This window comes from Syzygium oleosum, unplaced genomic scaffold (genome assembly GCF_021117445.2).
Source record: "Syzygium oleosum isolate NSW1041296 unplaced genomic scaffold, Sole_v2.1 Sole_v2.08, whole genome shotgun sequence".
Classification (NCBI taxonomy): Eukaryota; Viridiplantae; Streptophyta; class Magnoliopsida; order Myrtales; family Myrtaceae; genus Syzygium; species Syzygium oleosum.
In genome coordinates, this window is record NW_026607492.1 from 1,333,165 (window position 1) to 1,352,593 (window position 19,429).

General features: G+C 43.4%; 5 protein-coding genes and 1 non-coding gene across 6 annotated transcripts; 4 read left to right on the forward strand and 2 right to left on the reverse strand.

Moving 5' to 3' along the window:
- The first annotated feature begins 2,061 nt into the window (after positions 1-2,061).
- On the forward strand, positions 2,062-2,729 carry LOC115672801 (uncharacterized). The gene has a single exon (XM_030594754.2). The coding sequence runs from the start codon at positions 2,131-2,133 to the stop codon at positions 2,506-2,508; it is 378 nt and encodes a 125-aa protein (XP_030450614.1). The 5' UTR covers positions 2,062-2,130; the 3' UTR covers positions 2,509-2,729.
- Positions 2,730-6,003: 3,274 nt separating this feature from the next.
- On the forward strand, positions 6,004-6,692 carry LOC115672813 (uncharacterized). The gene has a single exon (XM_030594766.2). The coding sequence runs from the start codon at positions 6,049-6,051 to the stop codon at positions 6,424-6,426; it is 378 nt and encodes a 125-aa protein (XP_030450626.2). The 5' UTR covers positions 6,004-6,048; the 3' UTR covers positions 6,427-6,692.
- A 4,923-nt stretch (positions 6,693-11,615) lies between these two features.
- On the forward strand, positions 11,616-12,376 carry LOC115672722 (uncharacterized). The gene has a single exon (XM_030594637.2). The coding sequence runs from the start codon at positions 11,828-11,830 to the stop codon at positions 12,038-12,040; it is 213 nt and encodes a 70-aa protein (XP_030450497.1). The 5' UTR covers positions 11,616-11,827; the 3' UTR covers positions 12,041-12,376.
- Positions 12,377-14,270: 1,894 nt separating this feature from the next.
- Positions 14,271-19,387, forward strand: LOC115672718 (uncharacterized). Its single transcript, XM_030594630.2, has 5 exons — positions 14,271-14,635; positions 16,332-16,497; positions 17,447-17,511; positions 17,980-18,178; positions 18,730-19,387. The coding sequence occupies exons 1-5, from the start codon at positions 14,487-14,489 to the stop codon at positions 19,066-19,068; spliced, it is 918 nt and encodes a 305-aa protein (XP_030450490.2). The 5' UTR covers positions 14,271-14,486; the 3' UTR covers positions 19,069-19,387.
- On the reverse strand, positions 15,159-15,929 carry LOC115672473 (uncharacterized). The gene has a single exon (XM_030594284.2). The coding sequence runs from the start codon at positions 15,570-15,572 to the stop codon at positions 15,360-15,362; it is 213 nt and encodes a 70-aa protein (XP_030450144.2). The 5' UTR covers positions 15,573-15,929; the 3' UTR covers positions 15,159-15,359.
- On the reverse strand, positions 16,077-16,158 carry TRNAS-UGA (transfer RNA serine (anticodon UGA)). The gene has a single exon. It is a non-coding gene; the product is annotated as a tRNA-Ser (tRNA).
- Positions 19,388-19,429: the final 42 nt, after the last annotated feature.

Consider the following 19,429-nt stretch of genomic DNA (forward strand, 5'->3'; position numbering starts at 1 on the left):
ATTAATTTTTCGCCAGATCCGGCGAGGTCGACCTCGCCTGAGGCCGGCAAGCTCGAGCCTCGCCAGATCGGCGAGAACGAGCCGCCTCCCGCGAGCTCGTCTCTTCGCCAGTGGTCGGTCACGCCGGCGGCGGCGATCGGCCAAAAATAAAGGAAAAGGAAAAAATAAAAATAAAAAGAAAAAATAATTAAAAATTCGATTTACAAAATAAAAAAATATTAATTTTTTTTATTTTCTTGGATAATGACTTTATGGAAAATATTTTTTAGAAATGTCGCATTTTTCGTAAAAAAAACAGAACCTCAATTTTTAAAAAAAATTATAAAATTTTTTCACTAGCTTTGTATTGCATAAAATATTTTAGCAGTATAATTTTAAAAAAAATCATAAGAAATAAGTATTCCTAGATTAGGTTAAATATAAAAGTGTTTTAGCAATATGGGTCAGGTCGGGTATGGGTCGAGATATTTACACTATGAATAAATGGGTCATAAACGGGTTAATGGGTCAATTTGGGTCGGACCATTTATGACCCGACCCAAACCCGACCCGACCCACCCGTTTAACAGGTCTAGTCGCCGATTTGTAGTAATGGTTCATAGCTGCTCCAGCGACAACCCATCATGGACCTTTACCGATCCCTTAGAGCTTGAGTTATTTTTGGTTGTCAACATATATGAAATCAATGCTCAATTTCATCTCAATGTGAAATGAATGTTTAGATGGATAGAATTATTTAATCAATAAATGTATTGTCTAGAGCAATTGGTGATCCGATTCATGCTAAAGAACCAAGCAAATGAGAGGCCGGGATCTGCTATGCATTGAGGAGAAGCCCCTGAGAGATTTGGGTATCATCTCTTTTCCTCCACTTTTGTGCCCACTTGAACGGGTTGGACCGTGACTGATCGAGCAGGCTTCGGGGAATTTCTTATCCTGGAACGTGGATGACTTTAACGCTGTGTGTCCGGGTAAAGCAAACAGCGCAACTTGGATAGGATCGGCCACTGCACTACAGTATCCTTAACCGACCGTAGCTTGTGCTTTCACAGGAAAGTGGTAGGACTCCGATACTTGACAAAGACATCAGTTACATCCCAACCCAGTACACGACACTCAGGCTTTTTCCTGGCTTGCTTGTGTTGTGTACTAGCTGATGATAACTTCCAGTTTTTGCTGCTTGACTGAGCGGAACGAATGATCGGTTCGAGTGATGGGAATATGCTTCGGAGTATAAACCGTGTTGGAGAAGCGCGACCATAGATGTAGAGAAACGACATGCCGGGAGTCTTAGGTTCTTGTTCTGGTCCATATTCTGTGAAATTGTTGGACCGGTGATATGATCAATTCCTGAGATTCTAATTCCTGACACTGAACCGTCTGCGAATCCGAAGGAAAGCAAACCATTAATCGTTCTGGTTAGGTTTGTCTCGTCTAATCAAAGAACTTGCTCGCTCGCTTGCTCTTAGTATGTGGACCACAGCATGTCTGGCATTCACTATGTGTGATAGTAGTGCACAGATACTTCGATAACATGCGATAAGATCAATCTCAGGAAAGCGATAATGTTAGTCCTTGCAGGCGCGGTTCTCGTGCTTCTGAAAAGTAGCTAACATGAGGAAAGCTTCGCGAGGCTCTCCTGTGGACAACTAGAGTTCACAAGAAAGCATATCGTGCAACCTTATGCTATAAGCGAAATCTCATTCCTTGGTCTAGGATCGATTCTCCTCCCCTAATTCATTCATATCTAAACAGTTGTAGCCACTTATCAAAAGCATAATCTCAGACAGTGATTAAAGACCCTGAATCAATCATTGGACTCTTGTTAACTTAGCCATTAAAGAATATCAAAAGCAAAATCCCAGAAAGTGTTTAAAGACCCCGAATCAATCATAAGACTCGTGTTCACTTTGATTTAAGATAACGGATTCAAGATATATAGTGGAGGGACCACAACTGCAACCTGCAGAATTTACCATTCTTAGTGTCTATCTGAAACCCCCGACAATTAGAAAAGTATGCCCAAGCATCTACTATAAATATCCACCTCTGGTACCACAGCTTATACTCACTAGCTAAATCCGCACCATCTCTCATTTCAAGACCTAAACCGCACATATATTTATCAGCATGGAATCAGGCCATAAGTGCCGGGGCTTCATCAAGGCGAAACTGGGGCTGCCATTCTATAAAGCAGCCAAATTGCCAACCTCTGCAGTGCAGTATAGCAGTAGAGTTATGCCAAACCAGTCGTCTCCATCAGCTGCCACGACGAGAATGGCTTTTGTGGTCCACCAGGACGTGATTTCCCAGCCGAAGGCGCAGAAGGTTTCTTTCATGGTACCTGACAAGGGCCGAGACTCACTAGGCCAGTTTGATAAGTTGTTCGGCATGCCTGGCGACGAGAGTGTCGACCTGAAGGCCGCAAATTACATATCTTCTGTGCAGGAGCGCTTCAAGCTCGAGCGGGTCAACTCTGAGCGGAAGAAAAATGAGGACGTCTCCTAGTGGTCACCATGGTCAGCCAACTATATCTATTCCTGAACAGTACTAGCACTAAGTTTATTTTGTAGAGTTGCATGGATATTGTAATCTGCAACTCCAACTCGAGTCCCAAGTTACTATTGTATGGTACTATAGTCTGAAGGAATAGCCTCCCGAAAATTTGTCAACTTATGCTTTGATTTGTGACCTTTAAGGACCTAATAGTTCTAATTACTGTTCATTGACTTGGCTGTTGCAAGTTTGAAGAACATATCAGAATCAGACAACAGTAGCGATTTGCTTCCAAGCGTTCGATGGCACTTAACATGAACCTGGCCACACTTGTTGTGCTAGTACATCAAAATGGTTCATGCTACTAGGATTAAAACTTGATGGAGGAGTTTTTTTTTTTTCTGATAATTGAGGTGTCCGCGCGGCCAGCGAGCCAGGTACCAAACCCATGCGTTACGCCCGACTAGTCCTCGAGGGGCTAGCGCAGCATCCCACCGCCACGACCCCCACTTAAATCACCGATGGGCGAATTTTTGAACCCAGGACCAAAACTTGATGGAGGAGTTGATGCTGTTTAAAACCAAACCTTCCAGTTCTGTGATCGGATAGCCTTGAAAAGAATGAGACCTAAAAATACCTGATCACCTGATGTTTTGAACCGAGCAATTTCGATAACTCGTCATATCAAATGCAGGACATATAAACTAATTGTACTGATTAGACAGTGAGCTAAGTGTTTGAACTAAGGAACGTTATTGCAGCAATTGATATACGCTTTCTATGGTCTGCACAGTGGACAGATAGCTGTTATTACCGGAATTGCTTTAGGGATGTGTTTCCCTTTCAAGCGTCAGATTACAAATCCAGTGGGATCCATTTTAACTGGACTTTAACACGTTCGCTCATCGAAATTGAGGGGTTTAGATGGATCTGAAGTCAGTGTACCAGGTCTAATAGATGATTCTAACGTTAGGTAGGTGACGGTGTGTTAATTATTTAGCATTTAGGAGTCACCAGAGTTGCCTATTACTAATCACTCTCACTTCCCTACCCGAGAAGCTTTTCGTGATAAAAACTATACCCAGTTGCTCAATTTTCTCATCTTTTTTCTTCATTTCAATTTGGTCCAGAATTTGAACTGATTAGGCTGAGTATGTCTAATGGGTTTGAATTCATTGCACTCCGAAACCCCTCTCAATTGGGACTTATGCTAAATCTGAGTTTTCCGGGAAACATGACTCGGAAGTGAAAACTCTTGCTCACGCCTGCTCGAGTGGGATCCAAGAATCAAAACAGCTCGCTTGGGTCTCGTCCATCTTCATTTCAAGCTCAAGCATGGAGGGCCCTGGCAAAGCCAATGGTCTGCCTCCGCTGAGCCCATAGTCAGTTCCGCCTACAAACTGAACAGTTATGCATTGCCGGTCCTGCAACTTTTACGTGTTTATACAACGCCCTTATGAAAAACTACAAGTGTTCCTTGAATTTAACAGTCAGTTGCTCTCCTACAACTATACCAAACAGTAAACACCCTCTAGATGGAGAAAAAATTTCTTTTCTGGGAATCCGAGAATGACTCTTCAATTCGCTTATCACAGCTTAAATGTTGTACGTGCTATATCTTTTTTAAATCTTGTACGTGCAATCTATTCTCTATTACAGCGACAACCGAAGGCAAAATAGTAAACGGTTGACAGATCATCCAACTGTATTAAGATTCTCCGACTCTAGATAGAGAGAGTTTTCATGTGTCGATTTAGTCGGAACCAGTGTGGATGGTAGACGTAAAATCTTGAATGAAGAGACCATCAAATATCTTCTCATCCCAGGAGCTTCCAACAAAAATTTTTGTGGCTAAAGAATGTGTAAAGGGGAGGAATATTTTACATTCACTACGCGCAGAGACATTGCATCTTCAGAAATTTCATGAAAAAGAAAAGTAGATGACACCTTCTAAAGGTATTCAGCCGTGTACCAGTCAAAGTACCACTATAGCTTTTTCTTTTTCTATTTTTTGCTTTAATTAAGTGGCCATGCGAATCAAAGAGCTCCATAGCATAGCAAGGTCCATTTGGAAGACCCCTAACATTCTCATTTGGAAAATGGCAATTGGCAATCTTATTATATGAAATCAATGCTCAATTTCATCTGAATGTGAAATGAATGTTTAGATGGATAAGATTGTTCAATCAATAGTTTATTGTCTGGAGCAATTGGTGATACGATTCATGCTAAAGAACCAACGAAATGAGAGACTGTGATCTGCTATGCTTTGAGGAGAAGCCCCAGAGTGATTTGGGTATCTCTCTTTTCCTCCACTTTTGTGCCCACTTGAACGGTTTGGACCGTGACTGATCGAGCAGGTTTCGGGAATATCTTATCCTGGAACGTGGATGACTTTATTGCTGTCTAGTGCCTGTCCGAGTAAAGCAAACAGCCCAACTTGGATAGGATCGGCTACTGCACTACAGTACCTTAGTCCACCGTAGCTTGTGCTTTCACAGGAAAGTGGAAGGACTCCGATACTTGACAAACACATCATTCACATCCCGACCCAGTACACGACTCTCTTGTTTAATCTCTCTTGAGTCTCTTCATTAACATCGACACTTAGGCTTTTCCTAGCTTGCTTGTGTATTGGCTGATGATATCTTCAGTTTCCACTGCTCAACTAGGCAGAATGAACCACCGATTCGAGTGATTGGAATATGCTTTGGAGTATAAACCGCAGTAGCGAAGTGCGATCATAAATGTAGAGAAATGATATGCCGGGAGTCTTAGGTTGCTTATTCTAGTCCATATTCTGTGAAATTGTTGGACCATTGATATGATCAATTCCTGAAATTGTCAATCCTAACGCTGAACCGTCCGCAAAGCCGAAGGAAAACAGACTCTTAATCGTTCTAGTTAGGTTTGTCTCGTCTAATCAAAGCACTTTGCTCACTCGCTTGTTCGCTCTCAGTATGAGGATCAGAACATGTCTTGCATTCGCCATGTGTGAAAGTAGTTCACAGATACTTCAACAACACGCGATAAGATCAATCTCAGAAAAGGGAAAATGTTAGGCCTTGCAGGCGCGACTCCCGTGCTTTCAAATGTAGCAAACATGAGGACAGTTTCGCGAGGCTGTCCTGTGGACAACTAGAGCACGAACCACTCACTAGAAAGCATATCTTGTGACCTTATGCTACAAGCGAAATCTCAAACCTCGGTCTAGGATTGATTCCTCTCCCCTAATTCATTCATATCTGAACAGTCATAGCCACTAAAAAATATCAAAACCATAATCTCAGAAAGTGTTTAAAGACCCCGAGTCAATCATTAGACTCACGTTAACTTTGATTTAAGACAAATATGATTCAAGATATTTAGTGGAGGGACCACAATTGCAACCTGCAAAGTTATGATTCTCAGTGTCTATCTGAAACACTCCGTTAATAAGTTGGCCCAAGCAGCTACTATATATATCCACCTCTGGTACCACAACTTGTACTCACTAGCTAAATCCACACCATCTCTCATTTCAAAACGTAAACCACATAGATTTTGATAGGCATGGACTCAGGCCGTAAATGTAGGGGCTTCATCAAGGCAAAACTGGGGCTGCCTTTCTATAAAGCGGCCAAATTGCCGGCCTCTGGGGCGCAATACAGAAGTAAAGTTACGCCAAGGCAGTCATCTCCATCGGTTGCCACGACGACGCAGGCTTTTGTGGTCCACCAGGACGTGATTTCCCAGCAGAAGGTGCAGAAGGTTTCTTTCATTGTACCTGACAAAGGCCGCAACTCACTAGGCCAGTTTGATAAGATGTTCGGCATGCCTGGCGACGAGAGCGTCGATCTGAAGGCCGCAAATTACATATCTTCTGTGCAGGAGCGCTTCAAGCTCGAGCGAGTCAACTCCGAGCGAAAGAAAAACGAGATCGTCTCCTAGTGGTTGCCATTGTCATTCGTTGTTGCTAGTCCTGGACAGTACTAAATTTAGGTTTATTTTGTAGAGCTGCATGGTCATTGTAATCTGCAAACTCCAACTACAGTCCCAAGTTACTGTTGTATGGTTAGTACTGTCAGATGGAATAGCTGTTTGAAAATTTGTTAAGTTTTGCTTTGATTGGCGACCTTCAAGGATCTGTTAGTTCTAATTATTGGTCATTTACTCAGCCATTGTTATTTGCTACAATTGCTAGTTTGAAGAACAAATCAGAATCAGATCACAGTAGTATGATTTGGGTCCCAGCATTCGATAGCACTTAACTTGAACCTGGTCAAACCTGTTGTGCTAGCGCATCAAAATGGATCATGATATTATTTGGTTTGCTGAATGCCAAGAGTCTAAACTAGGATTAAAACTAGAGGGCGAAGTTGATGGGGGAAAAAACCAAGCCTTCTAGTTCTGGTGATTGGTTAGCTTTGAAACAAACGAGACCTAAAAATTACATGAACACATGATGTCGTGAGCCGCGTAGTTTTCATAACCCATCCGATCGAGTGCAGGACACGGAAATGAATTCACTGATTAGACAGTGAGCTAAGTGTTTGAACTAAGTAACATTATTTCAGCAACTGATGTACATTTCCAATGAACTGTACGGTATACTATACGAGAGCTCTTCTTACCGGAATTGCTTCAGGGATGTTCCCTTTCAAGCGTCAGATGACGGATCCAGTGGGTTCCAATTTAAATGGATTTAAACACGTTCCTTCATCGAAATCCAGGGGTTTAGATGGGTCCAAAGCCAGTGGATCGGGTCTAATCGATTATCCTACCGTTGGGTACGTGACGGCTTACTCGTTCTTTAGCATTTAGAAGTCGCCAGAGTTACCTATAACTCATCACTCCCACTTCCCTGCACGAGAAGCTACCATCAGGGAAACGAAGGATCTCCTCCTCCCTTTCCAAGGTTCTTTACCAACACTGTGCTTGGGTGGGGTGAGCAGGAATCCGGCCAAAAAAGCGACGATTCCATCTTACTGGCTCCTCGACGAAGTATTTTCATGGAACAAACTTTTCCCGCCCGTTCAATTTTCTCATCTTTTCCCTCGTTTCAACTTTGTCCAGAATATGAACTGATTAGGCTGAGCATGTGTAATGGGTTTGAATTCACCGCACTTGCGAAACACCTCTCATTTGGACTTGTGCTAAATCTGAGTTTTCCTCGGAAACACGATTCCAAAGCCGAGAATCAGAACAGCTTGCTCCGGTCTCGTCCATCTTTCATCTCAAGCTCAAGCATGGCGGCCCTCGGGCGAAGCCAATGGTCTGCCTCTGCCGAGCCTATATAATCAGATGTGCCTGCAAACAGAACAGCTGCGCCGGTCCTCCAACCGTCACGTCTTTAGACAACGCCCTCATGAAAAATTGCAGGTGTTCTTGAAGTTAACAGCCGTTGTTGCATTTTTCCAAAGGTTGTTTGGCGCGTCCAATCATTTTGACAAAGTTAAATATTTCGTTTTGTAACAATCAGGCCCGGTCTCTTTTCGTTCCGGGCCAGGAACGGCCGGTGATCAGTGCATGCCGGGCTGGGACCGGCCCATTTAGTTCCGGGCCAGGCATGGCCAGTTTTCCGTGTCGGCCCGCGTTCCAGGCCCGGCCCGCACGGCGCAAGATCATGCGATGGGTGGGCACACATCCCGAGCATCGCCGACCGGCGAACGTCGTCCTCTCCGGCGAGCTCTCCCTGTCTGTGTCGGAGTCGGAGTGATCTCCAAGCTTCAGCTCAGGCCATCGTCTCGAAGACCGTGACCCTCTCTTCCAGAACGCCGGGAAACGGGAGCATGAACAATGAGAAGCTCAAATGCGCAAGACGATCATCAGTCAAGGGTGTTGCACGAGCTCTGCTCGACGATCGCCGCCCGCATCTTGAAGTTCCCTCCTCCGGTCGTCGACTCCGCTTCGAGGCAGCCGCGTCTCGCCGTCGCGTCGATGGCGCAGGTGTCTCCGGCCGCTTTGGCCTCGCTCTTCGTGGGGATTTCTCTGGCTCTGATGCTCTTCGGATCGGTCACGTTTGTGATCGGGCTCATCTTGATGCCCTGGGTCGTCCTTCTGGTTTTGTTAATTTGCACGGCGGGAATGATGTCCGCTCTGTGTGAGTTGGCGCGGGCTAAAACCGTGCTCCGTCGCTTCGCCGCACGGCGGGGCCTATAAGGTGGCTGCTCTTTCGATTATCTTGAAGAAAAAAGATGATTTTGAAATTTCGGATGATTCGTTTTTTTTTTTAAGGGGTGGCGGGTCGCGGGGCCGGGTGAAAAAAAAAGTAAAAAGGGAGAGAGTGAAGAAGTGAAGCAAGAAAAAAGAAAAGGTAAAAACCCCAACCGCGGATTAAAACCAGAAAAAAAGGAACAAGCAAGAAAGAAAAAAAAAGAAAGGAAGGGAAAAAAAGAGAGAAAAAAAAAAGTTGTTTGTCCTGCAATTGAAAGTGTTCCTTTGTGATGAATACACATGCCTTTTCTGGTGTAATGGTTTTTCATGTCATTTGAAGATGGTATCGGTTGATGATATGGGAAATATGGAATAGGTGAGAACTGGTGTCGGCGTTGAGTGCTTTGGAAATGAGCAGCAATAGCATAGGTGTCTTCTTTCTCTCGCCAACTTCCCCTTGGTGAGTTCTTGTTGAAGAACTTCTATTCATGGAGCGAGAGCCGGATTCTAGTGTAGCTTTCTAAATTTGAGAAGTGAAAAGTATCTTTCTGATTAGTCTATCATTCACTGGGATTTTTCATGATCGCAACGTTATTAGCATGGCGGGGTGCTCCTGTTTTGCTTGGTCAAGAGATATGAAGGACCTTTTGAACAATTGGAAACTAGTTTTTTGTTTGGTTGTGTCTGATGCTGATAAGAAGAGGGCCACGGAATTAACTCTGTCTTCGTGGGCGACTTTTCTGCGGATTGGGAAATTCCCATCAAGCCGAGACGGGCAGCCAGTTGATGAATTGAGAGGTGGAATGTCGAACTCGTGTTCAAGGTCAGCTCGATCAGTTTGCTCATGACAAGTTTAAGCGGACGACGCATGTTGTATGACTTGGCTTGCAAGTTTCAAAATGGAAGAAGGCCAATCTTGCGTGCTCTCTGCATTTTCGCATGACATTCTCATTGAATGTTCTCCCCCCATTTTGAGGAAAGGTGGTTAAGGTCCCTGTATGTTTCTTGTGTTGCTTATTACCTTGGCCAGGGGTAGGGGAAAATGTCCATGTTAAAGCTAAAACAAAACAAAAGGCGATGTAACACAAAAGATGAGATTTTTTATTTATTTATTTTGAATAACAGTTTGTTCATTTCTGGAGATAGTGCTAAAGGTCTGCATCTCCAGTTCTTTGTGAATTACTACAACAAAAGGTTGACTACTTTAGCAAATCTCGAAAAAGAGTATGGTCTGCGATGCACAACTTCTTTGGTGGGTTTGTTCATCTGATTAAAGGCATGAAATGGAGCGAAGATTGTTCAATAGAGCTCTGAATGCAAGGAAACTCAGTTGAAACTTGGATGTTTGTATTCTTGTGTGAGTTCTTGGTCTTGGGTAGGCCGTAGGAGGTCGTGGGTCGATTCCTTAGGAGACCTTGGAACTTCCTGCATTTGTTGCCAATCTACGGGACTATGCTTTTGGTGAGTGCCGTGTGATGTAATCGGTCAGTGGCCTTTTTTGGTAACATATGCTTTTAGTGTTGTTCACTATACACGTGTTTGTATGTGCATATAAAGTAAAGTTGTTTGACAAACCTGAAACAATCCCCCACATGAATGAGAAGTTCAGATATCATGACTCTTCATGTATGCATGAGATGCAAGGTGCGATTATTCCATGAGAAAACGTTGCATCAGGATAAGTAGTCTGAGACTTTGAACTTTCCTTAGTGAAACCTTAAACGAACTATTAACAGCATTCATTTTTCCCGAGACGGGTTTTTCAGCCGGTTGATGAATTGAGAGGTGGAATGTCGAACTCGTGTTCAAGGTCAGCTCGATCAGTTTGCTCATGACAAGTTTAAGCGGACGACGCATGTTGTATGACTTGGCTTGCAAGCTTCAAAATGGAAGAAGGCCAATCTTGCGTGCTCTGCATATCGCATAACATTCTCATTGAATGTTCTCCCCCATTTTGAGGAAATGTGGTTAAGGTCCCTGTATGTTTCTTGTGTTGCTTATTACCTTGGCCAGGGGTAGGGGCAAATGTCCATGTTAAAGCTAAAACAAAACAAAAGGCGATGTAACACAAAAGATGAGATTTTTTATTTATTTATTTTGAATAACAGTTTGTTCATTTCTGGAGATAGTGCTAAAGGTCGGCATCTCCAGTTCTTTGTGAATTACTACAACAAAAGGTTGACTACTTTAGCAAATCTCGAAAAAGAGTTTGGTCTGCGATGCACAACTTCTTTTGTGGGTTTGTTCATCTGATTAAAGGCATGAAATGGAGCGAAGATTGTTCAATAGAGCTCTGAATGCAAGGAAACTCAGTTGAAACTTGGATGTTTGTATTCTTGTGTGAGTTCTTGGTCTTGGGTAGGCCGTAGGAGGTCGTGGGTCGATTCCTTAGGAGACCTTGGAACTTCCTGCATTTGTTGCCAATCTACGGGACTATGCTTTTGGTGAGTGCCGTGTGATGTAATCGTTCAGTGGCCTTTTTTGGTAACATATGCTTTTAGAACGCCATTGATCCAGATTGCTTTGTTGGATATATGGGTTAATATTTCTAAAAGCTATGGAAAGCTTAAATGTAATGCTTCTGTGACTTGTTGTGTTGATGTGGCATCAACCAATTTGGTTTTCTTGTTGTAATCTTTTGAAATACATTAGAAATTCAATGGGATGCATGATTCAACATTTATACTCACATGAAATGACCATTACATAAAAGACTTTCTTCCAAAAGCTAGCGCGTGTCTCGTGGAAATGTCTAGACCCAAGAACAAAATTACAATGTAGTCAAAATTGGTCAAGTCTCGAGTCCACCATTTAACCCTGGGACGGAAACCCCTCTGATTTGTCCGTGACTTCTTTAAAAAAGTTAACGCCTCCCCCAATCTGCAAGGCAAGCAAAAGCAACTTTTGATGTATCAATAATTGGAAGTGGTGGAAATAAAAGATGCTTCTTTGATCTGATAAAGCAAAACCCCACTACTGTCGTGACATACTTTGCTTCGCTATTAAACCGTTAGTGTCGTCTGACACCAAGTTTGGCATCCTCCATCTGCTTCTCTGCTAAGAAATTTCATTCCTTTCTACTTAATAGGAAGCTGCATCACCAATCTTTTATAATCTCAAATTGAAGAGCAACCAATTGATTTACACAGTTGCTGATTTTGTGGGGAGAGGGAGAGAGAGAGCAAGGGAGAGAGAGATGTCTGCTGATTGGGGACCGGTTGTTGTAGCGGTGATTTTGTTTATACTATTGTCACCGGGATTGCTGTTCCAAATACCGGGGAGAGCAAGGGTGGTGGAGTTCGGGAACATGGCGACAAGCGGTATCGCCATTCTAATTCACGCTGTCTTGTACTTTTGCATACTCACCATCCTGATCGTAGCAATCGGCATTCACATCCACGTTAATTGATCCTCGCTGGGCGGTGGTGGTGCAACACCGAAAGCTGGTTTCTCCGTAGATCAGCCCTCAAACATGGATATCTTTTAGTGTTGTTCACTGTCTCTACTTATTTCTTCATATGAGTTTCCCTTTGCTGTTTTTTTCTAGGCAATATTCAGCCACGTCATACGTGGAAGCTCTAAAACAGAAATAGAGTTTCCCCTACCTAGGTCACACTTATAATCCATTGGATGAGGATGTCTTTTTCTGCTCTCAATTGTCATGAAACCTTTGATTTCATAAAGGTTCGTGCAAGATGAGCTTTATATTGCTAATCAATTTGACATGCTTCGTGCATTTCCCTTCTGCTGCATGAGTTGTATCATTTCGTTTCATGCTTCGACCTAAGAACAGGGACAGAAACAGAGAGGCAAGAACTTGGCACCAAAAACGTGTAGCTACTGCATCCCGTACGTGGTTGTCTAGTTAAATGGAAAATCTATAACTTTTCCCCAAACTGAGGCACATAAGTTCGATTAAGTTCACTCCCCCGAGTCGAATTCTTCATGGAAAATATTCGAATTTCGGTAATAATATGTTTCTTATGTTCGAGGGGTTGATCCGATTGACATGGAGGACAAGAACCCTCTTTTTTTTTTTTTGGATACAACGAGGAGAAAAAGAAAAGGGATAAGAAAAAGAAAACTAACAAAAGAAAAAGAGAAAAGAGGGAAGGCATTTTGCCATGAAAAACTTGTCTGATTAAGTAAGATGGTGAAAATGAAGAGTAAAGTCGTCCATTCGTTCCAAGGCAGGGCAGGGCAGGGCAGGGCAGGATACACAGCCCCCAGTCGTGAAACAATCGCCAAACGTGGTCACTTATTTGTAAACGTCTTGGTTTAGAGTGCCATGAAAAACAGTCACAAAAATCAATCTGACACTACTGCGAATGATCTAGGAAAGAGGGACAGAAAAAAGGCTAAGAGAACTTATTGCCAATGGCGCCGTCGCTCAGCTAAGCATAACTACATTCGCAGATACCCAGATGTGAAAAGTTGCAAATACCAAAAAGCGAAAGTAACAAAAGAAGATGCAACATAATCTAGGACCAAGACCAGATGAGGCCTCAGAAGGGACGCAGATCTGGGAGACCCAAGTGTTTGGCCTTTGGAATTAGCCAGTGTAGATGTGGATGTGAAGGGCCAAGATGAGGATGGAGTAACAAGCGAAGAAGATGAGGGTGTGGAAGGCGATGGCCTTGCCGTTGGTCTTCATCTTCCCGAACTCCAGCTGCTTGCCCTCCCCCGGTATCGCGAACAGGAGGCCCGGCTGGAGCAGCACGAACAGCACCACTCCTATCAGCACCGGTGCCCAATCCGCCATTCTTGAAGATCTCCTTAGCTTCTGTTTTTGCTCGTTTACTGTGTTTCTATGCTTGGGGGCGTTTGAACGTGGAGAAAAGGAAGGCAATGCTTGGCGATTTCTTGAACAAGATGATTATGACGATGAGGATGACGCTGGCGATGAGTGAGAAAATGGAGTCTTGAAGTGATCTGATCGATGGGGACCCTCTTGCTCACTGGAGCTTTGGAAAGCTGGCAAATTTTGGGAAGAGGAAAGAAGAGGAAGAAGACGCTGACAGTTGGTTGGGCTGGACTTGCTTTTGGGATCTCGGGCGGCCCATGAAGAAGATGATGATAATGATGTGCTTCTGTTTTGCTTTTCTTTTTTGATTATTAGCTCGAGATGTGCTCCAAAGTTCAAATTTTTTTTGCCTTTTCGTTGAGCAGAGCCGACAAGATCCCCCCCTTAAAGAGTGGCACCATTTGCTGCTGTACTCTCTGTCCACCAACTGCTGTTAATGCAGTGGCTCCAGAGTTTTGATTTTTAAAATGGTTCTCGCGATTCCTGTTGCCAAAATTTTGAAACCCGCTGGTCAATGGGTTCATTTTGTCTCTGTGATGGGCCCGCCGGACCAAATTATACAACGTCACAAGCGTGTCTCTCTCGATGTCCATCTGTAGTTTTATAATATTGTTTTGGCTGATCCTTCAGTGGCTTCCACAGCGTGTGACGTGATATTAGCCAATAAGGAAAACCAAAGTTGGACTCTAATTGAGCACTGACCAACCTCTAGCTGATATATGGCCTGCCGTCGATCACTCTTTTGCTTGTGGAGGACGGTTATCATCATCGGCTTATCGAGTAGAAAATGATGCCTTTTGCGTTATCCAAGCGGCGAATAAGAAATTCACAAAAGGGGGTTCGAAAGAAGCTAAAGAAAAATTATCTTTTACATCTTTATGAAATTCCAATCCCTTCTTTGATGGGCCAGGCGGCATCCGATGCCCTTTTCATACGCGCCTTATATGTTGATGCTTGTGTTGTTATTTTGCACAGCCCTTTTTGTTTTGTTTGGAGTTGCTGAGGCCTGAATTTGAAGGGAAAAGAGGAAGCTTTCGCAGAAGCAAGAGGGATGAATGATTGGGCTGCTCCTCTGATCGCTTCCGCTCTGTTTGCGTTTCTCTCGCCGGGGATGGTGGTCCAGATGCCAGGGAAGGAACGGCCGGTGGACTTCTTGAACATGAAGACTAACTTAGCCTCCATATTTGTGCATGCTGTTCTGTATGGTCTGCTTCTGATACTGTTCTTTGTTGTTCTTAACATCCACTTGTATGTATAGGTAGAGACCGAGTACGCTGCTAGATAATCCGAACTATAGGTACTGTCGTGGATTCTCTCTCTGTGCTTGTAGCCTCTGATTCACTTCTTGTTGGTTTCAATCTTTTTGTAATTAGAGACTGAGTAGAAATTGCTCCGGTGTCTCCTCGAGCTTAGGTTGTTAATTGATACTAAACCGTAGGCATTTGCAACCAATCTGCGTCTTTCTTGATCTTTACCAACATCAGCCATGTCATGTGATGTGACGAAACCGACACTAACCCGAGAACTTTTTTCATTTTTTCGGTCGAAACTAACCCGAGAACTTGAAGATATGCTTTTTCCTCCCTTTCTACAGTTCGAAATTCTGGGCATACCAGATTCATTGCTCAGCAAAATGTGTGACAGTCAGTATGTAAACATTCACAAGTCTCGGTGTCACAGTCTAATACACCGAAATAAGTAATTGAATGATACAAATCAGGGGTAGATCGAGAAATACGATGGCGATATTTCGTTAGACAAATAGAATCCAATTCCAGTCTATGTAAAACATTCTTCAGAGACCCAAAACTCCAAAAAGAGAGAAACAAAAGAGATCGTAGCTAAGCAATCAATCCACAGAGAAAATCATCCGGGTCTCTTCCCAAGCAGCGGAAAGAAAAGGACAGGGAGAAAAAGCGAAGGGCTAAGAACCGATGTACATGTGGACGCCGACGGCTAACAAGAAGATGCAGATGAGGGCGAAGTAGAGGATGGAGTGGACGAGTATGGAGGCCCCGCTGGTCTGGAAGTTGCCGAACTCGATGAATCTGGATCGGCCCGGTATCTGGATCAGCAGCCCCGGGGTGAGCAGTATGAACAGCACCACCGCCACGAACACCGGCCCCCAGTCCGACATCTCTCTCTGTCCCTCCTCCTCTCCCTGGAAACACTATGAAGACTACTAGTGGGATGGTGTGGGAGTTGAACGTGATGTTTAGCTTCCAGGGGGGAGCAAAAGAGACAGATAAGGGCAAGAGAGATGGGGGGGTGGGTTTGCTTTGTTTGAGGAAGAGACAAGGTATTTCTTCGTCTGGGCAAAGTTTAGGGGATGAAGCTATTCTCTCTGAGTGTTCCTAAACCAAATCTAGGTTTCAAAATTCCTTACTCAGCTGGGCTTTCACATGCTGCTGCCTGCTGGGTGATCCGCGTGTGCGTACTTTGGAAGGAAACTTCGGCTCAGCGAAAAAGCTAATTGCCCAAAAAAACGACAAATTCTTTACCTTCTCGTCGACTGTGGAGTGGAGGACAGTTCAATTTGCCTTTTTAATTCCGGCAAAAGAATTATGATATCGTGTGGAAATTTTGACCCCAATCATGTGAAATTATAAAGGGGTAAGGGGGGGGGGGGGGAAGAAGAAAACGTCGACAGCAGGGTTCGAACCTGCGCGGGCGAAGCCCAACAGATTTCAAGTCTGTCTCCTTAACCACTCGGACATATCGACGTTTGCATTGTTCGATGTAATAAAATTATATTAGTTTTTATATTTACGATGTTAACTCTCTCCGCTTTGCCTTCGTCTGATTTGAAAGGGTGATGAGGGAAAAGGATCGAACAGTTCTTCCCCGTATTCCCCAGACACGTTCTCCTACACCCTCTCTCTCGTAGCCGTTGCAGCTTTCATCGCGAGGTCAGCGGAAGCACAAGGATGGCGACGATGGAGGAGGGAGGAGGAGGCGGAGGTTTTCCGTTTCCGTACTGGACGTCGGTTCGCCGGAGGTTCGATCCCGATTCCGCTTTCTTCTCCTCCGGCAACGTCGAGCGCGAACTCCTCGCTAAGCAGGTCTCTCTCTCTCCTTCGCTCTTCTTCTTCTTCTTCTTCCCCCTTTCGTTGCTTGGTAGTAGCTCTCGGATTTGCTGTCTAGCACGTGGAGAGATCTTTCGTTTGCATCGATTCGCAGTTTTGCTGGAAAAATCGGAACAGAAATTAATGAAGTACCTGAGTTAATCGGCGAAGAAGACAGGGTGAGGTAGCGATGAATGGTTGCGCGATGGGTTCCGCCTTTTTGAATCTAGCTTATCGAGAATCTGGTGTCTCGATTTTGAATCAAGATGCTTACGTTCGTCAGTTTCGCGTGCTGAGTGCCTGCTGCCAGCCAATTCACTTCGCTGGCGGGGTTTGAAACTGGAGACTGCAGGATTGTTGAATTTTTGTTCATGTAAATGCTAGTGACGGAGAACTTTAAGCTTTAAGGTCAATTGAGAGGCATCATGGTTAGGAGAATGTCGAATACCCATTCGTCGCATTCGTTCATTGCTTTAGTTGAAAATCATGAGCACGTGAATTAACCCATGAGTAAGACCCGCGAAGGTTGTAAGGACTGATTTTGTTCAGAGTGAAATTCACTGTGCAGAAATCAGATTTCTCGAAATTTCTCGAGTTTCAATCGTTCTCGCTCCCACTGAAGAATTGCTGAAGTTTGATTGTACCAGCTTACATTCACCAGTTTGCTGGCTAAGTGCCAACTACTTTGTTCCGGGGGTTGAAACTGAGTCATATCATACTTCTTAGTGTAGATAGACCGAGTAACTAGACGAATTACAAATACAATTTGAGTTTGTCTTGTATTTCATGTATGTATTTTTCCGCTTGATATGCTCCTTCTAGTTTAGTGCTCATTTGTTGGTTGTCACCTTTTTTCTCACTGTACGAGTATTTTTTGCGGTCACTTCAGTTTTGGAATTACAGTTTATATGGCACACATTGCCTTTCACTTCCTACATATACGCAGGTTGCACTGGATTTAACTGAAGATGAGAGGCATCAACTTCAGGACTTGATGGATGAGGAAAGCAGGTGCTAAGAATTTCAAAATTGTCAATCTTTTTGCGTAGTTTCTTTTAATGATTGTCACATCTGTTTCTATGGGCTTGGGCTTGCTTGGTATTGGTATTTGCAAACATTAATTTGTTCAATGATTGTCTCAACAGTTGCTATGGCGTTGATTTCCTTTTTTGTAGACCAATTGTCGCAAATATTCAGCTGCATACAACAATTTTATGATGCTATTCACTTGGTTCATTGAAGCAATTAAAGAAAAGGAAAAAAAAATTTCCAGATTTTCCAGGCTTCGAGTCCATTCATCAGGCCTCTGATTCCTGTGACTTGTGTAATATTCTAGGACAGTGGTCACTGGGTTATTATATTGAGAATTTGATATTTTGTTTTGCTGGTATCTTTTATTTTTGGGTATCTTTTGCGCAATAAGGACATGGTCACTGAGTTTTTAAACTCTGTCTGGACATCTCGACATATACCTTTCAGGGGAGTTTTCTGTCCAATTGCTGGCTGTGGTGCACACTTAACATCTTTAGAGAACTTTGAAGATCATTACAATGCACGGCATACAGCTTCTTGTTCGGTTTGCTCCAGAGTTTACCCAACATCCAGACTCCTCAGCATACATGTGTCAGAAGCACATGATTCTTTCTTTCAAGCAAAGGTTGCTCGTGGTTTTGCTATGGTATGTTTTGCTCATTAGCTCAGACATATTCTGACTTGGTATTTCTTTGTTTGATTAGTTAGGGTGTTTTAAACTTGTATGCTGTGCCGTTATTGGCATTATAGTTTCTAGCCAAAGCTTTGCTGCAAGCAAGCTACTTCATGTCTATTGAGGGGTTGGGCACTTTTGTTACCAATGCATGAGCTAAGCCCCGAAACTGGCCAACCTCGACTTATCCCCCTGTTTCGGCATTCTTCCCTTCTTAATATCATTTGCAGCTTGGAGTTCACAACAGGACCATACTGCAATTTGATTGTAGAACAATGGTGAACTTGTGACAACTGTCATTGCTAGGTGACATGACCTTGCTCATTGGCCAGAGCATAAAATAACCATCTTCCAACAATTGAAGCATATAGCCCTTACCATCTGGGGACGTGTTTCTATAAAAACGTGTTGTAAGAATGATCGAAGTATGGAACCGAACATCATACTTCTTTTCCTGATCATGTGAGGTCATGCAGATATTTTCTTGTCCGTATTTAATAGATATATTGTTTGTGTGGAAACAGTATGAATGCTTGGTGGAAGGCTGTGGATTGAAGTTCAAAACCTACAAAGCTCGACAACGGCATCTAATCGACAAGCATAAGTTCCCCATTTCCTTTGAGTTTTACAAAAAGGGTCATCCATCTAAGAAGCAGAGACAAAAGAACCAACGTAAGCCGGCCACTCATAAGAAAGAGGTAGCTCCAAGTGCAATGGAAGTGGAAAATGAAGCCATGGATGAACTTGTTTCGGCAGTCTCCAAATTAAGCACTTCAGACTCTCCTACGTCCATCAGCTTTGGTCGTCGCCACACACGAGGCTTGCCATTTGTCCCTCGAGCTATCCAGCATGGGAGAACATAAGAATCCCTGAATTCTTATAGAAAGCACTAAAGCAGTAATCATTGCGCTAAATTGAGTTTCAGGGGATGCACTCTATAATTTATTTTGGTGAGTTTTTCCTACTTCGGTTCTGTATAGCATGGCCTATTTGACTGAACAACACTAACTCAAGTTTTGAAAGGTCGTGAAAGAGCTTCCTGATTGTATATTAGTCATGATCTACGATTCTTGATGCAGATTGAACATTTCGTAGATTGACCTTAAAAAAGGTGATGCATCGAGCTTCTCAAGTTGTCATGTTGTTTTGTGATCTATCAGTCGATTTTCAAATTTTCCACAAGTTTGTTATGTACCATTTTTTAATGCATTCTAATATAAGAGG

Coding starts and splice junctions, on each gene's coding strand:
- LOC115672801 (XM_030594754.2), top strand. CDS start 2,131: ATGGAATCAGGCCATAAGTGCCGGGGCTTCATCAAGGCGAAACTGGGG.
- LOC115672813 (XM_030594766.2), top strand. CDS start 6,049: ATGGACTCAGGCCGTAAATGTAGGGGCTTCATCAAGGCAAAACTGGGG.
- LOC115672722 (XM_030594637.2), top strand. CDS start 11,828: ATGTCTGCTGATTGGGGACCGGTTGTTGTAGCGGTGATTTTGTTTATA.
- LOC115672718 (XM_030594630.2), top strand. CDS start 14,487: ATGAATGATTGGGCTGCTCCTCTGATCGCTTCCGCTCTGTTTGCGTTT. Junction 14,636..16,331: donor ATATTTGTGCATGCTGTTCT/GTATGGTCTGCT, acceptor TAGCCGTTGCAG/CTTTCATCGCGAGGTCAGCG. Junction 17,512..17,979: donor TTGATGGATGAGGAAAGCAG/GTGCTAAGAATT, acceptor TATACCTTTCAG/GGGAGTTTTCTGTCCAATTG.
- LOC115672473 (XM_030594284.2), bottom strand. CDS start 15,572: ATGTCGGACTGGGGGCCGGTGTTCGTGGCGGTGGTGCTGTTCATACTG.